The following is a 26322-nucleotide window of genomic DNA, read 5'->3' on the forward strand; positions in this document are numbered from 1 at the left end:
TTCAAGTCTATACAGAGGAACTAACTAGGTGCTGAGCTCTTAGCCTTAAGGGGAAATCACTCCTTTATAATCGAATGAGGCTCTCTATTTATGTATCTACATTTTCTCCCCATTTCCCTTTTGTGCTTGTCTTCCAGCCACCATTCGTTAATGGCCCATTAGAATGATTTGTAGTCAGGGATCTCAGTGCTGTTAAGTAGCTGTGTGCTGGAAAATATACAAGGACAGCTGCATTTCCGTGCCTCTCCTCCTCTGAAAAACAGAAAAAGCCTGATCTAGGGAACATAATATTTTTGCAATGGAACGTTAGTAGTCAAAGATTTGGTTCAACTTTCAATGAATCCTTTCCTATGCACTGAAGATTGCCAGCACTGCAGAAAGAAGAATCCAACTGTTTACTGCATAGTGAATTTTACACTACTGCTGGTAACCAGCAGCCTAAAATTTTGCAATAATCTGGCAATATTCAGATTAAAACTACCAGCAAAGAGAGGATAGGAGAGGCGATTCTGCAATTTGGTGTTCCCATCAGGGAGTGCTGGTTGGAACATTCCAAGCCTACGGACCATGATTTCTTGGGCTGTGCTTCTTGCAAGCAGCATTCCCCACTAGGAATGCCGAATCACATAATCCCCTGGGATGTCCAGCTAAATTTATAAGTAGTAGCTGGGTTATAAAAGGATAATTTCTATATTGTATTCCCTCACCCCTGAGGGAAAAGGCTGACAAGGACAGAAATTTAGTTAAAGTTCATGAATTAATGGGCCAATTTCCAAAAAAAAATCTAAATCTATGTGTTATCTGAGCTAATACTGAAAAGCTGGGAAAGAGAGGGTGACAATCTGGAATGCTGTTCCCACAAAAGGCTATCAATGCTGGGCTAATTGAAATTTTCAAGACTGAGATTGTTTTTTTTTTAAGGTTAGGGAATCAAGGGATATGGATTCAAGGCAGGAAAATCGAGTTGAGATACAGATCATACATGAGGCTGAATTTTATCAGCCCCCGTGATATTATGCACGTGGGCTGATTTAAATGGAGGGGGCACAGTGGCTGCCCACGATAATGTAGAGGGGGCGACCGCTGCGTGCCCGGCAACGGCATCCGGCAATACCGCGCAGGCCCCATTTTTAAAGGGCTTCAATCCCTTAGTAAAAATTTACATTTTAAAGGAATATTAGATTTAATTTGCTTTTAATAAATAATTAGAAAATGGAGGCTCTTTCCCAACCCCCATAAGCTTACTGTATTCCCTACCCGAGCTTACCCCACCAACCTGCTCATATTTGCCCTTCAACCTTTTCCCACCATCCCCACAGCCAATAAAAAATGTTTTCCCTGCTCCCCCACCCCTCCCACCCTGATCATTTTATTCTTCCCCCCCTCCCCACCCATGTCCCGCCTCGGAACTCCAACAGAGTTCTGAAGGTGCGTGAGTCACGGCCACTTGGCCACAAAATCAGCGGGGGACGGCTGCCGTTGGCAGGTAGGTTAATTTAAATTGTATTAATGCTCATCTAAATATTTTAATGTAGGTCCCGCCACCAAGTGACTGGGGGCGGGGGCGGCCGCACTGCCACTGCTAATATCCGGCGGGGCCTGCTCAGCTTTGTGGGTCGCGATGGGCCTCCCTGCCATGACCACGGCGTGAGGGGCTGGTAAAATTCAGCCCATGATCTAAATGAATGATGGAACAGTCTTTAAGGGCTGAATGGCCTACTCCTATTCCCATGTCATCCTGCTGAATCAAGCCCAACTACCTTATTCTATCCATTTAGTTTCTGTGAGATTTGGTTGTCCAATACACAATTGTTTCTACCAGAAATAACTGCTTTAATACCTGAAACACATTGCCAGAGGCGCTTCCTGCAATAGTAGGGTGGGCAGGAAAGAAAGAATTTACAGTACATATTAAAATAAGGAAGCATAAGGAAAAGCAAACTTTTAAATGTAATTACTGTGTCAATTTAAAGCCTATGATTTGTGTAGAATCCTCTTTGGCGTAATTTTCTGTTCACTGATAGAGAAAACACTTGTCCATTTGAACAACACATATAAATGTCACTTGGCGCATATCTCATTAGTCGCTTGGTTAGATTGGCAACGCTTATTTTCACACCATGCATCTTTACCTGATTCAATTTATTTTTGATAACTTTAAGTTGTTCTAAAGAAAAGGCAAGATTTCCCAGTTGAGACAGTTGATCCTTCAGTACATTATTATCCAGACATGCTTCTAATTCTGCTGTTCCGTATTGTGCAGGTAGCATTGCATCAAAAGTCATAGCTGCTGTTATTTGACCAATTGTGCATCCTATAAATACAATTATTAATAAAAGGGTCATTAAGTTTGAGAAGCAAATTTAATTTAATGCATTATTATAAAAGCTGATGTACTTAAGATTTTCCTCATGAAGGTGAGTTATGCTGTGCTAAGACTTTCTAGAATTGTTCCCATGTGTATTTTCTTTGTGTGAGCCGAGACTGTGAACATCAGCAGGTTCTTCAACACCAGAGATCATATAGCCTTGTAATGCTGAGTAATACAGCAGGTAGTGCATTGGCCCACTGAGGCAGTGGAAGAGCTCTGTCCAAATTCTTTGATTGCTTAGTCTATGGGGAAGATTATTCTGTTTTTGTACCTGGACATGTTGCATGTCTGGGCACAGCACATGGAGGAAAACTGGGCAGGGACGATCACATGCCAATAATGGAGCTCATCTGAATTTCCTCTAAGTGCTGTGTTATGGTAAGTCAATATGCCCGGGTGCAACAGCAGGAAAATCTAACCCAATATGTCTGAGGCATCGATTTTCTTACTGACCGTGGGCTACGTGTGCGAGATGCTAACTTCCTTGGTATTTGACGAAGGGCAGCTATGAATCAAAGGTGCCATTTCTCTCCAATATGTCATCAATCTTGAACATGGGGAGGGAAAGGAATTTAAAACAAAATTCAAAATCATGCAAAGCAGCAGCAACATGGTGAGCGGGAGAAATACCATCAGAGTTACCGGCAGTAAAGGGAGATATGAAACCTGGGGAGTGTACTCTAGGTCAGCAATCAAGGACTGTTTTCTCTGATGAGCAAATGGGGAACCAGGGGACAGAGATTGAAGTTTCTCACTGGAAGAACCAACAATGAAGGGAGAATGAAGTTTCTTGAACTGAGGGCTATTAAACCACTGGATGCTCCATGACAAGTGTCTAATGAGGTAAACACTAAACATCATTTATAAGCGAATTGAACAAATATTTGTAAAAGGAAGAATATGAAATGATGGGGGTTGGGGGCAGAAATGGGATTACTGGAGAAAGCACCAGCATAACTAATCACCCGGTGGCAAAATGGCCTCCTCCTGTGCTGTAATTTCTATAATTCCACGAAAATTCTCACTTACTGCGTTCAAGTCTGGGGACTATTTAGAAATATTGATGTTGAGCTGAAGTTAGGATGACGTGTCTTATAAGTAGTACAAACACTGAGCCCACTACCCTTTGGGTGACCTCTAAGTTTCGTTCAGGTCGGTTTTGGCATGTGAAGCCAAATTGCAAATCAACTCTGACTGAGATTCCCAGTTCAGAGTTGTCACTTTCACATAGAATCGGAGTTCAAGGAGATAGAGAGAGAGAGAGAGAGATACAGTAACAATCAATCATGGTCAGAAGTAACATGGTTAGAATGTCACATGATTAAACCTACAAGAATGCCTCCAACCAGAATTGGCAACACTACATAAGTGACTACATACCAGTTGCACGTTTTGATCTTGCAGTTAAGAACAGTCGTGAGAGTAAATTTCGTTGCTTTTGGATTTGGAATCTAGATTGTTTCCTCACGTACGGTCTCAAGCCTTCTAAAATAACAGCCTGTGTGGGGAAAATCACCATGAAAAAACAATAGGAAAATGCTGCCATTGGAAAAATAAGCTTTAAAATACGAGATCAAAACTAATATCAGCAAAGTTTACACTTATCAGAACCCCTAAAGTGCCTGATCCTGGACTGCCCTTCACGTATATCCATAAAAAAGTTGCCTTATTATTTTTAAATTTTTGATAAATTAAGAGTTTCAATTTTACCACCCTGTGAGGGATAATTTCCCAAGGGCCGGGAATTTCCTCACAGCTGCTCTTGCTTTGCCTCTGCAATTTTGCTGGACGTGTGGTGGAAACCCCATTTTGCCACACAAATAGGGTTTACGCTATACTTTGGAAAAGTGAAGAGGGAAGCAGCTCCAAGGAAATACCCAGCCGTGATTTCCTGACTTCACCATTCTGGACATGTTCTGTGTAACATACCAGCAACGAAATGGCCTGGCCTTCTATTGTTGCTTACATCCTGCACACAGGAGTTTTTCCCAGCCTGTGCTAAAAAGCAGACAGCTCAACGGCCACTTACATTTCCCATTTCGCCAGACTGGCGACAATAAATAGGGAGAAAGCTAAAATATGAAGAGAATTCTAAAAAAACACATAATGGCTTGCATTCATTAATGCTACTAAATTCTGATAACTGGGAAGAGAAAAAAGGAAAACGTTACAGTGGAATCTCCATTATTCATCATAATGGAGGGATTTCCCTGTGCCTGGGGGACAAAGGGAATTAGCAGATAATCAGGATCTCCCCAGTTTTAGTCTTGTCATAGTACAACAATACCATCGGCATTGGCGTGTGGAGAAACACGCTATAAATACCAAGCAAACAACAGCAGGCTGTGCAATGAGATGAGACACTCTAGACTCTGGCTGGCAAATCATCAGGAAGGCAAATGCTGGTCTTCCAGCGCAACGAGTTGTCCATGACCGAATGTTGCAGACTGGCACATTCCAAGGTCCAGGACTACGTGCTGAGGGACACACTAAAGCTGGGGGCAGCCACAGCAAAGGCTCAATGGGGAAAGACCACAGTGTAAGGTCCCCCCACCAAGCTGAACTGAGGGGCTGGATCCATGGGAAACCCCTCGAACTGTATCGGGAAAATTTTTCTTTGCTGTAAATTGTATATGGCATGACAAATGAAATGGAAGGGTGGTGAGGCAACTCATTGCACCTGTTTTGAAGGATACTGATCTCCTTTTGCATTGTTTGTATTTTTTGACTTGGTGCTTTTTAGAACTGTTTTGTCATGTATTTTTTTTTTTTTACAGATTTTTATGAATAAAGTATATTTTGGAAATAAAAAAAAATCAGGAAGGCAAATAATTGGAGTGTGGCTGTTAGAGATACCAGCACATCAACATATTGCAAATCAGCTAATTAAAATACAGAGGCCAGATATTATTATACAAGGGCTTAGCACATTTGTTGCAGCAAATACCACTGAGATATTTTAGCAAGAGTGTTAATCCATTTAATACAATTTCAAAGCCTTTGAATGGTTTTATACCTTGTTGACTTCATTCCATGTACTTGTATTCACAGCAAACACAAGTGTATCCAAGTCTGTCAGTGTGGATGCTGTCCAAATGGAGGGCGGACTGAAGACAAATTAAAAAGACACTGAGTTACTGTACAATTAAAATGCAGTTTGTGACATTAATACCATGCAAAGCATTTGTTTAGATAAAATTCGCTGTTTAAACATTGCACAGCAATATGTAGATCAAAGACGCATTTCATTTAAAGATGATAGGCACTGCAGAACTGAATTGTACTAAACTTAGATATTCTTGCTACAGACACGTTAACGCACATTAAAAAAAAATCACAATCCTCATAATACAATGACAATTATATAATTTCTGTAACATGAACATAGCCTTATGTACAAACTATCCCTCTTAGTTACTTAATTCAAATGAAATTATAATTGTAAATAAATCAACATTAAATGCCCACTTGGCTGTGTTAGCTATGTGTTATTGTTTAATGCAAACAACTACATTGAAATATCAATTCAGAGTCATAGAGTTATACAGCACAGAAACAGGCCCTTCGGCCCATCGTGTCTGTGCCAGCCATCAAGCACCTAACTATTCTAATCCCATTTTCCCGCACTTGTCCCGTAGCCTTGTATGCTATGGCATTTCAAGTGCTCATCTAAATACTTCTTAAATGTTGTGAGGATTCCTGCCTCTACAACCTCCTCAGGCAATGTGTTCCAGATTCCAACCACCCTCTGAGTGAAAAAAAATTTCCTCAAATCCCCTCTAAACCTCCTACCCCTTACCTTAAATCTATGCCCCCTGGTTATTGACCCCTCCGCTAAAGGGAAAATGTTTCTTCCTATCTAACCTATCAATGCCCCTCATAATTTTGTATACCTCAATCACGTCCCCCCTCAGCCTTCTCTGCTCTAAGGAAAACCACCCTAGCCTTTTCAGTCTCTCTTCATAGCTGAAATGCTCCAGCCCAGGCAACATCCTGGTGAATCTCCTCTGCATCCTCTCCAGGGTAATCACATCCTTCCTATAGTGTGGTTCCCAGAACTGTACACAGTACTCCAGCTGTGGCCTAACTAGCGTTTTATACAGCTCCATCATAACCTTCCTGTTCTTACATTCTATGCCTCGGCTAATAAAGGCAAGTATCCCATATGCCTTCCTAACCACCTTATCTTCCTGTGCTGCTGCCTTCAGTGATCTATGGACAAGTACACCAAGGTCCCTCTAACCCTCTGTACTTCCTAGGGTGCTACCATCCATTGTATATTCCCTTGCCTTGTTAGTCCTCCCAAAATGCATCACCTCACACTTCTCAGAATTTAATTCCATTTGCAACTGCTCTGCCCATCTTACCAGCCCATCTATATCGTCCTGTAATCTAAGGCTTTCCTCCTCATTATTTACGACACCACCAATTTTCATGTCATCTGCAAACTTACTGATCATACCTCCTTTATTCACTTCTAAATCATTAATGTACACTACAAATAGCAAGGGTCCCAGCACCGATCCCTGTGGTACACCACTGGTCACAGGCTTCCACTCGCAAAAACAACCCCCGACCATCACCCTCTGCCTCCTGTCACTAAGCCAATTTTGGATCCAAATTGCCCTGGAACCCATGGGCTCTTACCTTCCAGTTTAACTTACCAGTTTATTTTAACAGTAAACAAAGCTCTGGAAGTGGTTCAAGAGTTCACCTACCTAGGCTCAACTATCACCAGTAACCTGGCTCTAGATGCAGAAATCAACAAGCGCACGGGAAAGGCTTCCACTGCTATGTCCAGACTGGCCAAGAGAGTGTGGGAAAATGGCGCACTGACACGGAACACAAAAGTCCGAGTGTATCAAGCCTGTGTCCTCAGTACCTTGCTCTATGGCAGCGAGGCCTGGACAATATATGTCAGCCAAGAGCGACGTCTCAATTAATCCCATCTTTGCTGCCTCCGGAGAATACTTGGCATCAGGTGGCAGGACCGTATCTCCAACACAGAAGTCCTCGAGGCGGCCAACATCCCCAGCTTATACACGCTACTGAGTCAGCGGCGCTTGAGATGGCTTGGCCATGTGAGCCGCATGGAAGATGGCAGGATCCCCAAAGACACATTGTACAGCGAGCTCGCCACTGGCATCAGACCCACCGGCCGTCCATGTCTCCGCTTTAAAGACGTCTGCAAACGCGACATGAAGTCCTGTGACATTGATCACAAGTCGTGGGAGTCAGTTGCCAGCGTTCGCCAGAGCTGGCGGGCAGCCATAAAGGCGGGGCTAAAGTGTGGCGAGTCGAAGAGACTTAGCAGTTGGCAGGAAAAAAGACAAAAGCGCAAGGGAAGAGCCAACTGTGTAACAGCCCCGACAAACAAATTTTTCTGCAGCACCTGTGGAAGAGCATGCCACTCTAGAATTGGCCTTTATAGCCACTCCAGGCGCTGCTTCACAAACCACTGACCACCTCCAGGCGCTTACCCATTGTCTCTCGAGATAAGGAGGCCAAAGAAGATAGAAACATGAAGCTGAAAGAGAATGAGTAATTAGGACAATAATATAAAAGCAAAATACTGCAGATGCTGTAAATCTGAAATAAAAACAAGAAATGCTGGAAATATTCAGCAGGTCTGGCAGCATCTGGGGAGAGAGAAGCAGAGTTAACGTTTCAGAAACGTTAACTCTGCTTCTCTCTCCACAGATGCTGCCAGACCTACTGAGTATTACCAGAATTTCTTGTTTTTGTTTCAGTATTTAGGGCATTTCTATTAATATGACCTACCATGTGAAAGAAATGGGAATGTTGAAACTTACCCAAATGTGCTGTTTTCACTGTTGAGCACAGTGTTAATGGCATTCTGTTGAGCGGATGTATATTCAGCACAATTTTTCAAAGCCTCTAATATAGAAATATCAGCCTTTGTGATGTCTCCATCATAGTCACAGGTCAAATTATTCAATATTGCCACATCATCTTTTGACAGGCTTTTATTAGAAAGTTTCTAAAAGTAAGAACAAGTTTGAAAATGGTAAACAAGTGAAGACTATTTTTTAGTTATGTTCCTTTTCTTTAATCTGCCAGTCTGCTTAGATCTTCCTGGGTTATTCACAATTGCTTGGTAGATGAGATAGATAATTGAGCTACATAGGCCTGGATTTTAACATAACTGACCCGGCAGGGGCAATTGTTGGGGGGGGGGGGATGGAAAAAGAGAGATCGTAAGTCGGGATTCCCCCACATACTGTGAATTTTTAATGCCACAGCATGATGTCACTTATTTGGTTCCCCGCCCGGAAGCCAGCATGATTGACAGGCTGGGCTTTCGGTCATAGATCCCCGGCAGGGTGCGGGGGGGGGGAAGAGGTGGCGGTGATCTCAGTGGGGAGTGAGGGCGATCCAGAGGTTGGGTGACGCGGGCGGTGGGAGGTTGGAGGCCTTGGCTGGACAGGGGAGGCCTGGCTAGGGTATCCGAGGCCTCGAGGGAGGGGAGGGGGAATCAGAGGCCTGGGGGGAGGGTAGGTAGGGGCAAAATCGGAGAGCTAAGAGGATGGATCAGATGACTGTGGGTGGGGGCTGGAAATTGCACACCTGGTGGGGTGATGGGGGGAGCAGTGAAGGTTGGAGGACATGGCAGGTGGGGGAGGGAGGCAAAGAAGTCATAGGCCTGGGAAGAGAACTGGAAGAGGTTGAAGTTCAAGGCCTCGTGGGGCAGGCTGGAGGGTTGGGGGAGCAGGGGTGCACTACAGTGGGGGTTGCCCAAACAGGCACGTTGGATCCAGGAGGTTGTAAGGGCACTCACCTCTTGGAACCAGCAGCCCTCAGGGTATAGCTGCCAGGTTTGCCGAAGGTTGGGAAACCCAGGCATCCATAGTTAAAGCTGAATAACAATGAGGTTCGCAGCCTCATTAGAATACAAACACCAACCAAACTCCTTGGAGTGTGGGGGGGCGATGGTATTGGAGGTGGGTTTCAGTCAGGATTCTGATTTTTAAGACTTTAATCCACCACCTGACCCACCCACCACCACTCCCACCCCCACAGTTCTTTTTGTTATAATTACCCCCCATCCACAGAAACAGGCCATTTGGCCCAACTTGCCTACGCAGACATTTATGCTCCATACGAGCATTCTCCCACCCCATTCTTCTAACCCTATCAGTTTATCCTTCTATTCTTTTCTCCCTCATGTGCTTATCTAGCTTCCCCTTAATTGCACCTACGCTACTCACTTCAAACACGCCTGGTGTTCCGTATTCTTATCATTCATTGTTAAAAACATTTCTCCTGAATTCCCTGTTGGATTTATCTTATATTTATGGCTTCTAGTTTTGGATACTTTCACAAGTGGGAAATATTTTCTCTACATCTATCCTATCAAACCCTTTCATAATTGTAAAGTCCTCTCTCACGTCACCCCTCAGCCTTCTCTTTTCTAGAGAAACGAGCTCCATTTTGTTCAGCCTTTCCGGAGAAGATTATCCTGTGAGTTCCAGGAATGGATTTTGGAAGCCTGCCGAAGGTGGGAACGTAGGCGGTTGGGTCCGGAATTTCCTGGCGCGGCCGGCATGCTGGTTGTGATTATCATCCTGCCTCCGGGTGATTTTTAAGAGGGAGGGTGGCAGCCCATAAGGGTACCAGCCCACAAGTGACAGGCAGCTTATTAACATAATTTAAAGGCTTATTAAGGCCAATGTTCAGAGGCTGACTGGAATTCTCCAGTTGGCCTGCAGCCCCTCCACAGGATCCAGAGTCCAGTAGATGCCTGAGGCGGCCTCATGGCAGCAGACTGGGTGGTGTGGGGGGGGGGGGGGGCAGCATGCCAGGATCATTTTGAGGCCACCCTCCCCCACCCCCTACCACCCACAGCTGCCATACCTACATACCGAGCTCCCCCTACACTGGTAACCCGACAGCTGTGGCTATTTCTTTTGTAAAAGCATGAAAATAGTGCCGAGGTGCTCTCTCTCTCCCCTACCTACCTTGACAGGCTGCAGCTCTCCTTCAGTGCTAGAGACCCTCCAGCTTCTGGAGCCCTCCCGCCCTCTGGCTGTTCCTTTGAAAATCGTGTTGGGTGACTACTTCCGACATGGTGCAGGGTTGTGACACAGATTTGATCCTGGCACTGGGGTCCTGACCTCAAAACAAAAATCCTGTCCCTGGTATAATCCTTGTGAATCATTTTTTCACCTTCTCCAGTGCCACTGTATCCTTTTTATAATATGGAGACCAGAACTATGCACATTATTCCAAGTGTGGTCTAACTAAGGCTCAATACAGGTTTTACATAACTTCGCTGCATTTCAATTCTATACTTGTTAAAATAAATGCTTGGTTTGCAATTTTTTTTTTAGTGGTCTGCTTAACTTGTGTAATGACTTTGTGATTTGTGTATCTGCACCCTTAGATTCCCTTGTACTTTTTATCCCATTTAGACTCTTATGATCCAAGCCTCCTTATTCTTCCTGCCAAGATGCACCACCTCACAGTTATTTGTATTGAAACTCATTTCCAAATTGCACACCCATTCTGCAAGTTTATTAATGTCTTCCTGTACTTTGTCACATTCTTTTGTATTAACTACACCTCCCAATTTGGTATCACCCTCAAATTTTGAGATTGTTCTTCTGATTCCCAAGTCCAAATAATTAATGTAAATTGTGAAGAACAGTGGTCCCAGCACTGATCCCTGTGGACACCACTTTTGGCCAGTCTGAGTAGCTACCCTTAACTACCCTACTCTCTGTTTTGTAGCCAGCTTGCTATCCATAGCTGTTCCTGGATCTCTGGGAATACAACTCCGTCAATGCTAATCCTAAACCAGCCAATAAGGAGAGCTGAGAAATAAAGTAGGTGTGGTTCACACACCAAGTTCCCTGCTCCTGAGAAATATTTATTTTCCTTTTGACGGTATGGCTGAGATAGGGAACTAATGTGCCAGGAATGTTCTTGGGGCTTCTCCCACCCTGCCCCCGTAACTTCAGCAGAACCTCCATTTATATCAGTAAACAGGGTTTCGGCCAAATTTTTGCCTCAGTTGTGATGACTTTGCAGAGAAGCTCTGAATAAATTTACCCCCATGGACATGACCCCACATCTCATTGCTTCAGCAACCTGAGCATTCATTGAGATTAAAAAAAACATTCACCACCATCAGATAGTAGCATAACCTGCTCAGGTTTACAATAAAACAACCTACTAACCACTGCCAATCTGCTCCTCCTATCAACTGAAGACTGGAAAAACTGCAGGACTGCATTATAAACTGTTCCCCATCAAACTGATTTAAAAAAGTTATATTGCCCTTTCATGCCCTACATGAAAAATGCACATTCTGTGAATGAAAGCTCTGCTTTGGATACAACTTGTTCAAGGGGACTGCTTTTCTGGAGCTGCTACCATGAGGTAAAGTTAAAAAGCCTCAAGTTCTGAGGAAGGGTCTGCAGCCAAATTGTTAACTTGTCTGTTCTCTCCACAGATGCTGGCTAATCGACAGAATATTTCCAGCAATTCTTGTTTTATATTGCAGCAACTACAGGTTTTTTTTTTTTGCTTATTGGTTACAAGGGCTCTCTCAGCCTGCATGAAAAACTGCTTTGCAAACATGTTTTTCAGGATGAAGAATAATGTGAACAGCTGCACACCATTTTGATACATGCAGATAATGAGATAAACATTTCTAGAATTTTTTTTATGGATACAGTACCCTTTTGAATAATATGTTTAAAATTCAATGTGCAATTGTAATGCTTTTGATGAATGCACTTTATTAATGTCAATTCCTGTGACCTTAAAAGGTGGCCATTTAATTTCAATGCTGCAATTACCACAATTTGAATGTTCCACTTGTTGTAAAGATTACTTATTTTTCGCAGTGACCTGCAATTACTTAATAAAGATTAAATGCATATCCTCTAGGTGCCAGAAAAAAAATTTAGTTAATTTGTGCTTCCGCTTTACAAGTGATAAGGAAACATTAAACGACTTGTATCCTGTTGCAGATTAACCAGAAACCATACCTTTTTCACATATAAACACACGATGACTTGAACCTTCTAATTGTAAAATCACCAATAACCTGTTCATTTTAAATGTGCAACTATTGGCGTCACAATTTCAAGATGTAGGCCATTAAGTAGAAAATTCCACACATCCTACTGAATAATCAGATGTGGAGTTTAACTGCTGGTAGCAGTAACTGAGAAACAGCATTACATTTCAAACATTTACAAACCGGGAACACGAATTGACAGTGGATAATCTTATCCGCTTCGTATAGTGGAGAAGTACGGGCATGCTGCCTGCCATCAACAGGTACAAGGAACATTACCTCCACTATCATTGTTTATTTCATTAAATACAGATCTTATTATTGAATACTGCTGTGTGCTCACCAGGCATTTTTTAGCATTTGCCAATAGATTCTTCCTTCTTTCAGATCCTTGAGGTAAAATGTTAATGTTGGCACGTCCAATTGAACGGTAGAAGTCTGTGCAGTTTTCAGATGAGAATGTTTCAGGGCTAAAATAGTGAACATCAAAGGTTAAATTCCACTTCCTGAGTGATTACACTCTTCTTTTGTTTCTTATTCTTTCTACTATAACTGCTGACCTGTCGTGTATCACAGTGGGAAGGGCTAGAGGAAAGCAGCAAGAAAAATGATCTTGAGTCGAAGGGTTAGCTTTAACAGTTTTGATTTTAAATAATCATTTGTATGGTGATACTGCCCCAACTTCCTTTAGACTTTCTGTTAGGAACCACTTTTGATAATATTTTTTGTTTCTGGCTTTTAAGTTTCTTGGAGGATTGTAGAGCTGGAGGAGGTTACAGAGATGGATAGAGCAAGAGCATGAGGGATTTGAACATGAGGATATGAATTTTAAAATGGAGGTGTTTGTGGACCTGCAGCCAATGTTGGTCAGTGAGCACAGGGACAATGGGTGAATGGGATTTGGTTTGAGTTTGGATATGAGCAGCTGAGTTTTGGGATGAGATCAAGTTTATAGAGGGTGGACAATGAGAAGCCAGCAAGGAGAGTAGTGGAATAGTCAAGTCTGGAAATAACAAAAGCATGAAGGTTGAATGTTCAAGGACAGAGTTAATAAATATACCAATTCTTGTGAAATGAAAGTGGGATGGGTGCTTCGTATTGAAAAGAACTGTTTAATCAGCTGTCTATACAAAAAGAAAACAGAAAAAAACACTGCAAATCTTACTCATAGAATAGCAAGACATCTTCAGGCAAAGCAGAAATGTTTCCTTGTGTTCCATTGGAATTCAGTCTTCTAGCCATGCAAAGCAGCTGAAGAAACAAGTTTTCATTTGTTAAATAACATTGCCGAAACATCTAATAAGACCTACTTTCTTTTAACTATACATTTATCAGTATCTTTTCCCGCTTACAGGCCACATGTGACTGTATTTTATCCTAAAAAATATTAAATACATTTTAACTTAGAGCAATGAATAAATAGTTTTCTTTTCTAACTGATGGCTAATCATTAGCAAAATGATTGGTTTAACTTCTGCCTGCAATGAGATTCCAAACCCATTCACTTACACAGAGTTAAATTCAGGCACATCCATTTTTAGCTTTAGTGGTTTTTGAAGCCAGATTTCTTGTAAATTTTATCTTAAATTTTTGATTTTACTTCTCTAAATCTTATTCAAATTAGTGAGATATTGTTAAGTAAAATTTGTTAATTTCAAGACACCAGCCTTAACACAGTTCCATTCTTCCATTTGTCGATTTATGCCCCATATTGAGAAAGGCTATGGTTATATGTGATTGGTAGGTTCAAATGCCTTCAATTCCTGTGCCTTGGGCGGCACAGTGGCGCCGTGGTTAGCACTGCAGCCTCACAGCTCCAGGAACCCAGGTTTGATTCTGGGTACTGCCTGTGCGGAGTTTGCAAGTTCTCCCTGTGACCGCGTGGGTTTTCGCCGGGTGCTCCGGTTTCCTCCCACAGCCAAAGACTTACAGGTTGATAGGTAAATTGGCCATTGTAAATTGCCCCTAGTATAGGTAGGTGGTAGGCATTATGGGATTACTGCAGGGTTAGTATAAATGGGTGCTTGTTGGTCAGCACAGACTCGATGGGCCAAAGGGTCTATTTCAGCGCCGTATCTCTAAATATAAAATTTATTTTATTACTAGAATGCAAATCATTAAAGGACTGCAGTAATTGTTGTTATCTGCAATTATCCTGGGTATTTAATTCTGATTTCCATTAGAATAAGTGTATCAAACAAAAATGATTATTTAAGATCATCCATCATTTTCAAATGTCTCCAGACTGGATTTTGGAGTGAATTTGAAATGATAGAAACAGAAAGATAAACGAAAGGACTGAATTGTGCTGTCTGATATTGGAAATGAACCCATTGACTTGTTGATAAAAATTCCCTCGACCAATATGTTTATAAAGGCATTGATCTATAGAAAATAAATGGTTTGAGGGCTTTGTGAAATCCATGTACGAAAGACTTTTATATGGTTAACACTCTCATTACTCATGTAGCATAGCACGATTTCAACCCAAGAATGTAGTTTGGCAGTGTGTTCTTATCGACCTCAATTAAAATATACCAGAAGACTATTGCAATATGTCACTCCCTTCTATGCTTATAGATAAACAAAGAGTTTAATTTGTAAATTAGCTTACCTGATCATGGCTCAGTGAAGCCTTACCCTTTGTGGCTTTAACAAATTTCTGGAATTGTTCACTGTTCAAGTTGTTTCCTGCTGTGCAACTGAAACCTTGCAGAACAGAGGCCGAAATGCTGCAATGTAAAAGAATACCATTAATGTTTGCAATGAGACTTTCACAAACTTGTATTTAGAAAACAAGGGTCTGTATAGCGGTATATCTTTCTCTGATATTCCATACAGATTAGAATGTATTTTTGGAATTGCTTTTACAATATGCAATTCATGTACTTATGATCTAACTTCTAGAAGGCAATTCCATTCACTGTAAGATTCATTTTAATTGCTTAATCTGGTCATGACTCAAAAGCAATGTGATATTGAAACTAAAAATAATTGTCCATTTTTGGTGAAAGTAATATTTCACTTAAGCAAACACAGAATGCTTTCATCTGTAGGTGTAAAACATGACTTTTCTGTATGTACCACTGACTGAATCTCTACAGAATACTAGGCTGTATCATATTATTGTACAATTCCCATCAAATTTCTATCTTGCTATTTCAACTGAGGCGCAGGCCTATTTAAGATAAAATTAACCATGCCCCCTGCGAAAATTTACTTCAATTCATTAGACAAGACAATACTTACTCATCAAAGTTTATTGAAGAATTTCCTATCAAAGTCCCAAAAAATACACTGGCCTAAAAAACACAATCATAATCATAAACTGTGCACCTGTTTTCATGAATTTAAGCTCAATAGAAGCAGCTGTTATTCATCTAAATAACAAAATTAGATCACAATTATTCAAATTGAATTCTAAATGTGAAGAAAATAATACACTGGGTTTCACAGCATTGACAGCATTCACAACAACTTTAACAACTTATTGATTGTGCATTGTAGCTATAATGTACATGATTCACAGGGATACCAAGATTACTTTGCTCTCCCTTCTACCATTGCAAATTGCATGCTTTAAAACAACTGTAGAAAATAAATAAATCATGAGCAAAATTCCAATAGCTGGCAAAGCTGGTTTACTGTATTATGGCAGGTTGGGAGCAGATGAGAGTTTTTTTAAGTGGTGCAGAACAATAGAATATCAAGGGGAGGATTTGTAAGCCATGTATTACGACATAGTCAGCTAGCAAGAAATATATTGCAGAAAGCTCTGTTTATCAGGTGTCCATTAAGAATTGTTTTTTGCAACAGACCTACCATTAAAGGCACAAGAAAGAATTGGTAAATTGTTCAATTTCAACTCTAGTGTAAAAGTATTGCAAGCTTACACTGGACTGCCAAATCAGCGTCATGCTATCTGTTTTAATTCTGTTTAAATGAGGAACTAGCACAGAAGGAATATTTTGGTCTGCCTCAGCCATCGTTTTGGCTGTTGCATCAACTGGACAACAGGACTAAATCCTGTAATCAGGAAACAGTAATTTCCTCCTGTCGAAAGTGGACATAAGCTACACAAACAAGCAATTCAAATGAAGTTACAAACTCATGTAATGGGACAAGATGATATAATGAGACAGCATACTGTACAATCACCTCTGCGATCTGCACTGGAATCCCATCTTTGCTAAAAGGATAAAAGTCACTGGAGGTAGTTTTCATTTTGAAAGGACCGGATAACTGGTAATAGCAGATTGATTGCCTGTTATACATGTTGCCCAATTTTTCTTTTCATTAAAGTCAATAGAAAGGGAAATTGGGTAAGGTGAGCAAAGGGTGGTTGATTCTCTGCTGCTAGTTTTCCACCTCTGTTGAAAGTGATAATTTCCCCCTCTCATTTTTTCAATCATTAGGGTGCTATACAAGATGTGCTTGGATAGTATCCCAGTTCCAAACAGGCATAGATATTCAGCACAAAGCTGAACATGCTTTGGCCCTAAATTATTAATCTCACTCTTGGAGCTTATAAGCATTACTGCAGGTGACAGAAATAGAAAATTTGTATTGGTGCAATAAATGATGCTCTTTGGAGGTTGAGTGACATTGTTGGAGCAGAATAGTTGGAGATGTAGTTTAGATCTGGCCTATGCTATGCCTCAGTTGATGCTGGCACTGGCTTCCAAAATTGAAAAAGTTGTTTACTCCATAGCATTGGTCCTTTGCACCTAGATGAGTGTGAAATTTCCAAAATAATCTGAATTTTTATTTCAGCTAGTTTTGCTCTCAAACAATTAAATAACTTACTTGGTTGGGATTCCATTTTTTTCTGTTCACAAGATTTAGAGTAATCTTTTTGGAAACCAATCTAGGCAAAGGTATTTTGGTTGCAAGCTTATCTGGAACAGCTGCAATGGGATCACTTGAAGACTCAATTATCTAAAATAGAATCAAACATATGAAAACATTTAGTAACAGTGAATTAAGCACTATGTTCAAAAGATGAGATCCTCCAGATCTTTCTGAAGCCTGTTTTTTGGAGCCCAATTGGAACACACACCATTAAATAAAGAAACAAAAAGCCATTCAAAACAGAAACCCCTCTTCCCCCAAAATCTGAAAAGAAGGAGTAGCTAAATATAATGGGTGGAACTTTCCAAGGCCCTGCACCACAGACAGTGCCTTGCACATAGCGAGCCCTCCTGAGGGACAACTGCAGGTGCTGTGCCTGTGATTTTCCATTCTTTAACATGAATAAATGCAACAATATGGATAGTCACAGGCAATGAGTTGGCAAGTCTGGACTCCACGTGAGGTCTTGCATTTGGTGTGGTGCCTCAGAAACTTCTGTCCAAACGATGTAGTCTCAAGCAGATGTATAAAAAAATCCCAATAGCATTTTATGGTTTCAATATCAAAGTAGAAGGAAGGAGAACTAATTGTTATCCTAGAGGTATAGGCATTTGCCGTTGTCACAAACAACTCTGTACCTCCACAAGATTCCAGTTGTATAGCTAACAGTTAGTAACAAAAGACTTTTTAATCGTACAGCATTATTCATAAAGTTCATCAAAATGTCAGAACTCAGCAAAATTCAGCAATTCCAATCTAGTTTCATTTCAAAAGCAAAACAATGAAGCTTTGTTCTTTTCCTGGGTGTGCTATGGTATCCAGCATTTGTATCTAAGGCAGGAGCAAACTCAATCGAATCAATTCTGTATGGTTTAGACTCAAAAGATTTAACCCTGGATGTTTCTTAACTTTAGGAGTTTCATCAAAAATATTGCCAGAAATAATTGTGGAAGGGGAATCAGGCACTGTTGCAACATTTGATTTGCTGTAGGTGTTTAAAAAGGGTTAGACCAGCAACAGGGGAGAAGTTGGGCAATCTACCAAAGTGAAAAGCTATGCTACGAGAAAAGAACATGATGGGCAGGGGCCGGAAATGAAAGAAGACTGGTAACACCTTTTCTCAAAGAAGCAGAGCATCGTTAGAGATCTGAGAGCATTATTTCCATGTGGTGAGGTGGACAATGATGGTGGTGAGCAATGATCCCTCTAAATTTGCTTTGCTGTGTGATACCTTTAATTTTTTTTTTTATTATACACACAGTATCTTAAAGGAGAAAACTTGTGAGCACCCTGCGCGGTACCTTCATGAATGCTGCACGACTCTGCATGCACACAGCTTAGAGGCAACATTGGTGGTGAGATCTGTCCACAAATGTTAGCCAATTTTAGAGATGAGAATTTGACACAAGGTATCCCCCATCTCATTTTCCTACAGTATTCACCCCAGTACCACATAAAAGATACGGTATTCATGAGGGAAAAACAGACCTTCCCGCCCCCCACAAATTGCATAAACTTTAAACTCCAACCCTTCCCACCATCCCCTACACCCACGATGCTACTTTGACCCCATTCTCACCCACACCCCCACTCTGATAAACTTATCTTCTCCCCCCCTCCCCACCAGTGTGGCGCCTCATTTCCCTGGACAGGGATCTGAAGGTGCGGGAGTGCCGCCCAGCAGCCCAAAGATCACAGCAGGACAGCAGGCTGTGGTGTAAGTATAATTTCTTTATTCATTTTAATTTATTTACATATTCAAATGGGAGTCTCATCACCGAGCAGTGTGGAGACCACCATGAGGCCTCGACGCCGCCAATATTGGGCGGGCCCTTCCGGCGTCGGGGTGCGTGCGGCCCTCTCCCAGAGGCATCTTCAGGCCCCCCACCACCACAGAGCCCGATGCCTGGTCGGGGGGAGGGGACCAAAATCCAGCATGTCTTGGGCTCCTCAGCACCTGTGCAGACTTGGAAAATTTATCCTATTTATGCATATAAACAAAATGAGATTAAACGTCCACAGTAGGGAGGGTGGCTCGTCATATAAGTGATGGGTTTTGCCTGCTTGATACCTTCTTACCAACTCTGCTAAAGTCTCTGGGGTCAGGAGGAACTCCCTTGGTGTAAATATCCTTAGCACGTGCTCACACCACTGGAGATCCACCTTGGGAATTAAACTATACCAAATGGCCATAAACTATGGTGGAACAGTGACAGGTCTATTGGAGGGGTAGGGGTTTGTCTGCCCCCAGAGAGTGGATGTACCTTGCTCCAGGCTCTCCTTGTGCCATTTCATGGGCTGGTAAACCTCTTTTTCACATGATATGCCAGATGCTAATAATCCATTGCCCAACTGAAATGTGAGGGAGCAGCAACTCCCAGAGTGGGTGTCCCAGTCCTGGCCCCAGCCCCTCCTGCATCAGTGGCCCTGTAAAGGCAGGTGCAGGTTCTGCCCTATAAAGGGCCCTGTTGCTCTGATGATGTTACAGTGAGAGCGCGCCAGAGGAGTCAAGGATTTTTGTCTCAATCTCTTCAAAGCACCAAATTTAACTTAAAATATAATTGTAAAGGACATGAGAGGCTTTTTATCAGGAAGTGTAAATCTTGTTGCCCACTATCATAATGCTAAATTGAAAAGCTGTACTATGCCCTGAACAGTAAAGTAAAATGATAAAAATTATCTCCTAATGGTACAAAAATATATTGGTCATTTACCTTTTGGACAACAAGTACTTGCACAGGTTCAGGAGCAAGCAAGATATTTTCTACAAAGGTAGTGTCATTGGTAACACTGATGATCACATCGCTATTGATGTTCTCCACTTCTTCACTTGAAAGCCCAATTACCAAGGTTCCCATTCTCAAGAGGTTGGAAGCATTGTTAATCTAGAAAGTAAATATTAAAATATGGTTAGATGTGATGAATTCTATTATTTTGGTTGTTATTCCTTCATCTGTTACCCTATGGCCTTATCCTAATGCTAATGTGTGTTAACGTTACAGTGCACTTGACTACGCTGGAGCATTTTTCAAGTGATTTGCCATATATGGTATCTTATTTTATATATCATATTAATACTGCATTTGCAACTAGGTATCTTCTAGCCTTGCACTTTTAATTTATATAGGCAAAATTTAATATGTTGGTAATTGTGAATTACAGTCAACGGTATAAATCTCATTACAATGATATTCAATGACTCTATCAATACCTTCTGATGGGTGGTTCTGAGCTTCCAATGGGCAATGGGACTCAGGGAGTGTATAGTGGGAAATTACACAGCTCCTATTTTCCATCCAATAATTCTAATGAACAGAGTATTACTGGTTGCACCCCAGCAGTTTCCCACCATGTGCTTCCAATACACACTGCTCCTAACTGGAAAAATTGAATCAGCCCTATTTTGTTCATTAATTGCACAAAGAAGCTTTCCATTGATTCATTTAAATCTTACCTGGAAGTTGGTACTGATCAATTTCTTTATAAATACATTGCCTTTGCCAGAAGTCCAGCCTTTGACTTTACCCAGGTTGTCCAAGGATTTTAAGATATCGCTGCCATTGATACTACTGATCTGTGTTATTGACAGTCCAACAGCTGATTGGCCCAGGCTATTAAGAATACTGGCGGGGATGATTTTGATTTCACTCACAAGAGCAACTGCAAGCTGCAAGAAAATACAAGCACCATCATGTTTTCAGAAGCATTGATCTCATAGGCAACATCTGACCAAATAATAACAAAACAATTTGCAGGTTTAGGAGAGGTTACCAAAGGCTTGGTTAAAGGGATGTTTTGAGAAGGCTTTAAAAAGCAATGAATGAAATAAAGAGGTGAAAGGGTTTGGGGAGTTCCAAAGATTATGAAAATAGCTGAAGGCTCTATTACCAAACTTGGAGCAGAATGGAGGGATGCATAGGAAATCAGAGTCAGAGGAACAGAGGATGGGGAGGGAAGTAAGGCTAGAGAGGTTTGCAGAGGTAGGGTGGGAGGATTTATAGATAAGGGCGTGGATTTTAAATTCAATCTGTTGCTTGATGTAGAATCAATGTGGGTCAGTGTAGATGGGGATAAAAGGCAGGTGGAGCTTAGTGTGCACAAGTTATAGACAAGGAAGTCACAGTGTATGGAGGTCAGAACACCAACAACAAGGGCATTAGAACACTCAAACCAAGAGGCAATTAGATTGGATAAAGGTTCTGGTAGTGGGTAGGACGTGGGATTTGAAACTCAGTCCTGGGTTGATTAGAACAATGAAGTCGTCTGTAGTCTAGTTCAGCATGAGGGTGCAGTCAAAGGGGGAGGGAGTCAACAGCCAGGATGGCAGGGTCTGAAAACAAAAACTTTGGGTCTTCTTAGGTTTAACAGGCAGTCTAATACTGAAACAACAGCACCTAGAATTTCCACTCAATTTACACGACAGCGGTCGGCAGGGAATACAATGCAGAATATCTGCCAGTTTCTGCTCACGCCCAGAACTTCTGGGATTACATGCTGCATGTGAGAGAATCTACAAAGGTCTCGATATTAAACCCCTCACAACAAGCGGTAGGGGTCAAGGGGTTAAAAATTAAAAGTCGGCGAATGCATCCACAACCCACCATGTACAAACATGCTGCCATTTTACAGCAACAGATGACAAGGTATTTGTATCCTATTTGGCGAGGCGGGACACTTCATTAATATATTTAAATCAGGCTCCCACACTGCAATTGGGAGTGTGATTTAAAGTTAACAGATGTTGGCCATTTTGCCTAGTTCTGGGGAAACCCAGCAGGGAAATGAAGGCAGCAGCTACCAGCTCCTGCAGGCTACTGCTTTTTATAACACTCCTTATGAGCTAAGAGGTGTATGAGTGCCCTCCTAACCCCTCAAGGAAGCCTTTGGACTCCCTTCTACTGACTTCTCCCTTCTCCTCGCTGCCGCAATCAGCAACCACCCCCAACTCTAGCCTGAAATCTTCCTCCCCATTGCTGAGTTCCTCCACTCCTCCTCCCCCAATCTCTCCCATGCTACTTCCAGGTCCTAGATTGATAGGCTGGCCAACTACTGAGCAGAAAACCATTAAAAGGAGGCACAGCCTGTCAATTTGGCCAGCTGTTGGGCAGGAGATGGAAGAAAATTATACTGCTAAGTTCGGCAGGACCTTTGTGCTCTCAGCCTCTCCAAGCCTCCCGACCTCCCCCAACTACCGCCTTCCCCTGGATCTTCCCCACAAACATTGGGGACAATATGTCTGCCCATCCATATCATACACAAATACGTCATCTAATACACCTCCTGTCATTTGCGCCTTAGCAACACTGGATGCAAGGAAGGCTGTTTGTCCTTGGTGTTCAGCGTTGTTATGGGCAGCGTATTGGCCATTTAAAATTTAAATGACCCCAACACATACGCTACCAATTGCTGAGCAATCAATTGTATAGCCGTAGGTACCAAAATTGAAATAAAATTACAATTTTTTTGGGGGGGTGGATTTCCACAGGCAGTACTGCAGTCCCTGATAATGCTATGCTGTGACAGGCACCCTCAAGGTTTGTTTCAGCCAATCTTTACCCCATTAGCTGAGGCCAGGGAGCCTACCAAAATTATGTAAATGCCACAGAGGCCAGGAAGTTAGCTAGGGTCAAGGGCACATCTTTGCTAATAACGGAAGTCCTGCCACGCCAAAGTCATACCTCAATTCTGCAAAAGAGGAATAATTCCCTTTTCCCCCAAGTCGCAAATTCCTACCTGTATTTGTTCATCTGTTGGTGCAGTTCCATTTGTGCTAGGAGTCTGGCAGGCTTTGTTTGCTTTCTCAAGCAGAGTTTTGATCTGCTGTTCATTTAAAGATTGAAGCAATGGGGTACCAACAACAAAGCAAACCAAGTCATCAGGAATGCTGTATAAAAATTGAGAAAACCAACACCAATCAGGATTCATTATGCAGATACAGATAGAAAATGCAACAATATAAAACATATTAAACAATGTAGTATTACACTATCACACATCAGCCAGAATCTTGTTCTGCCGCCGAGGTCGGCGTCGGGCAAAGGTAGCGGTGCCCGGCCCGCGCCAGCTGCATATCAGTGAGCCACCACAATCTTCAATGTGGCACGCCCCCATCTCCCCACACCCCCCCCCCCCCTCCGAACACGTGGAGGGGCAGCCCGTCCATCACTGGCAATGATGCCCTTCCAGGATTTTTTAAGAAATCACTGAACATTTTTATAAACAATTAAAACCAGTATTTTTGGACCTCCCGCTGCCCCAATACCCACAATATTAGATACTTTCCCTCTCCACCTCAGAACACTTACGTTTCCCAACTGACTTTTCCCCCCTCAAAGTACAAAAACTATCAGCTTTACCTCTCCCCACCATCCCCTCCACCAAAGAGGGACCTTTTTCGCTGCTCCCTCGCCTCCCGCACAGGAAAATGATCTGCTCCCCGCTCCCAACCAGTGTGGTGCCTCGATTCTCCAGACGGGGATTGGAAGGCACAGATGTGCAGGCCAGCGGCACCAAGATCGCACTGGGGCCGGAGCCGGCAGCGGGCTTGCAATTATGCCAGATATTTAAATTTATTTTAATATAAAGATGCTGGGCGCGTCGCCAAGCGCCAGGGTGGGGTGCTGCCACAAGGCCGTTCCACCCCCATGAAGATCGGGCTGGGCCCTCGGCACCAGGTCAGGGCGATCCCCCTCAGCAATCTTCAGGCCCCCCCCCCACCACGGACCCCGATGCCTGGGGGGGGGGGGGTGGGGGAACCAAATTCAGCCCATAGTAAATCTCTCATATCAAAAGCAATATGTACCCTTTTATTCCTGTACTGCTTTGCCTTAAAAATGATCAAAAAATTACACTGAAGATTAGTGATTTAATATATTTACAGAGGAGAAGCTACAGAAAGAGGTGCTATTTTAATTAGAACAAAGACAGTTAAAATCAGATTTTATGGGGGTAGTTAAAACTATGAAGGGTGTTTAGGTAAATCCATGTAAGTTATTTTCAATGGTCAGTGACCATTGAGGGCATAAATTTAAGATCACCATAAAAAGAACAAATGGGAGAATCTTCTTTCATGCAGAGTGTAGTTAGAGCCTGAGATGGCTGAAACAGTACTGGAAGCAGAATTCATAATAGCTTTTGAAATCTAAAACAGAAAATAAAAATTAAAAGGGTGAGGGGGAATGAAACTAAGTGGATAGCTCTCTCAGAGGGCTGGGAGTGGCAGGGTGAGTCAAATGGCTTCTTGTTATGCTGCTAAGTTCTAGGATTCTTATGAACAATAGCTTTGATGAAAACTGTTAGCAATTGTCAAGCAATTTATGGTTGATTTAGATAGTAACTTTAACAAGTTGCAAATTTTCCAATAAAATCGCAAGTATACAGTAAACAATTACATCAGAAATATGCATGCACTTTGGTAACTCGAAGTTCAACGGCATTACCATTGTGGAATCCACTATCATCAACATCCGGAGAGTTACCATTGACTAGAAACTTAACTGCATCAGACGTATAAAGACTGTGGCTACAAGAAATGGTCAGAGGCTGGGAATTCTGCATTCTGCATTCATCTCCTGACTCTCAAAGCCTGTCCACCATCAAAAAGGCACAAGTCAGGAGTGTGGTGGAATAATTTTCACTTGCCTGGATGAGTGCAGCTCCAACAACATTCAAGAAGCTCGACATCATTCAGGACAAAACAACTTGCTTCATCGGCACCCCATCCACCACCTTGAGCATTCACTCCCTCCACCACTGGCACACAGTAGCAGCAGTGTGTACCATCTACAAGATGCACTGCAGCAACACATCAAGGCTCCTTCAACAGCACCCTCCATAGTCACAACCTCTAACCACCTAGAAGGACAAGGGCAGCAGACGCGAGAACACCATCAAGTTCCCCTCCAAGTCACACACCATCCCGATGTGGAAATATATTGCTGTTCCTTTGCTGTTGCTGGGTCAAAATCCTGAAATTCCCTCCCCAACAGCACTGTGGGTGCAGCTACACCACATGGACTACAGTGGTTTAAGAAGGAGGCTCACAGCCACCTTCTCAATTAGGGATGGGCAATAAATGCTGGCCTTGCCAGCAAGGCTCACATCCCATGTACAAATGGAAAAAGGCAGTAAATGCTTTCAAACATTGCGAGTTAGGGAAAAAAATTATTTCAGTATTCAGATCTGTCTTACTCCCAATTGTGTGACTATCACTTGTTTTAATATTTTGCAAGTTTCAAATGACCTATACCTTGACACATCAATGGCTTCATTTTTGAACAGTGCATTGGCATAAAACCTCTGGATATCTTCGGAAAGAGTAAGATTCTTCAGAAGATTTAGATTTTCCTGGTTGGCTGCAAATATCTGTAACTGTAGAAAGCAGATATCAACAGGTATTAGGATTTTCACAGCAGATATTATAGAAACATAGAAAATAGGAGCAGGAGTAGGCCATTCGGCCCTTCGAGCCTGCTCTGCCATTCATTATGATCATGGCTGATCATCCATCTCAGTAACCTGTTCCCGCTTTTGCCCCATATCCTTTGATCCCTTTAAATCCAAGAGCTATATCTAACTCCTTTTGAAAACATACAATGTTTAGGCCTCAACTGCTTTCTGTGGTAGCGAATTCCACAGGTTCACCACTCTCTGGGTGAAGAGATTTCTCCTCATCTCAATCCTGAAAGGTTTACTCCATATCCTCAGACTATGACCCCTGGTTCTGGACTCCCCCACCATTGGGAACATCCTTCCTGCATCTACCCTGTCATGTCCTGTTAGAATTTTATAGGTTTCTATGAGATTCCCCCTCACTCTTCTGAACTCCAGCGAATATAATCCTAACCAACTCATTCTCTTCTCATACATCAGCCCCGCCATCCCAGGAATCAGTCTGGTAAACCTTCGCTGCACTCCCTCTATAGCAAGAACATCTTTCCTCAGATAAGGAGACCAAAACTGCACACAATATTCCAGGTATGGCCTCACCAAGGCCCTGTATAATTGCAGCAAGACATCCTTGATCCTGTACTCGAATCCTCTCGCTATGAAG

General features: G+C 42.3%; 1 protein-coding gene across 1 annotated transcript in view; it reads right to left on the reverse strand.

Annotated features, from left to right (window-relative positions):
* LOC137383598 (uncharacterized) overlaps nucleotides 1-26322 on the reverse strand; it is a 193722-nt gene that overhangs the window by 11062 nt on the left and 156338 nt on the right. Inside the window, exons 100-112 of the mRNA XM_068056755.1 lie at nucleotides 25519-25640; nucleotides 23004-23154; nucleotides 20725-20937; nucleotides 19985-20155; nucleotides 17226-17357; nucleotides 15669-15721; nucleotides 15034-15151; nucleotides 13585-13670; nucleotides 12763-12889; nucleotides 8185-8372; nucleotides 5388-5478; nucleotides 3752-3869; nucleotides 2133-2314 (exon numbers count right to left, since the gene is read on the reverse strand). Coding sequence (XP_067912856.1) covers nucleotides 2133-2314; nucleotides 3752-3869; nucleotides 5388-5478; nucleotides 8185-8372; nucleotides 12763-12889; nucleotides 13585-13670; nucleotides 15034-15151; nucleotides 15669-15721; nucleotides 17226-17357; nucleotides 19985-20155; nucleotides 20725-20937; nucleotides 23004-23154; nucleotides 25519-25640 — 1752 coding nt within the window. The remainder of the gene's footprint in view (nucleotides 1-2132; nucleotides 2315-3751; nucleotides 3870-5387; nucleotides 5479-8184; nucleotides 8373-12762; nucleotides 12890-13584; nucleotides 13671-15033; nucleotides 15152-15668; nucleotides 15722-17225; nucleotides 17358-19984; nucleotides 20156-20724; nucleotides 20938-23003; nucleotides 23155-25518; nucleotides 25641-26322) is intronic.

The sequence above is a fragment of the Heterodontus francisci genome, chromosome 24 (genome assembly GCF_036365525.1).
Source record: "Heterodontus francisci isolate sHetFra1 chromosome 24, sHetFra1.hap1, whole genome shotgun sequence".
Lineage (NCBI taxonomy): Eukaryota > Metazoa > Chordata > Chondrichthyes > Heterodontiformes > Heterodontidae > Heterodontus > Heterodontus francisci.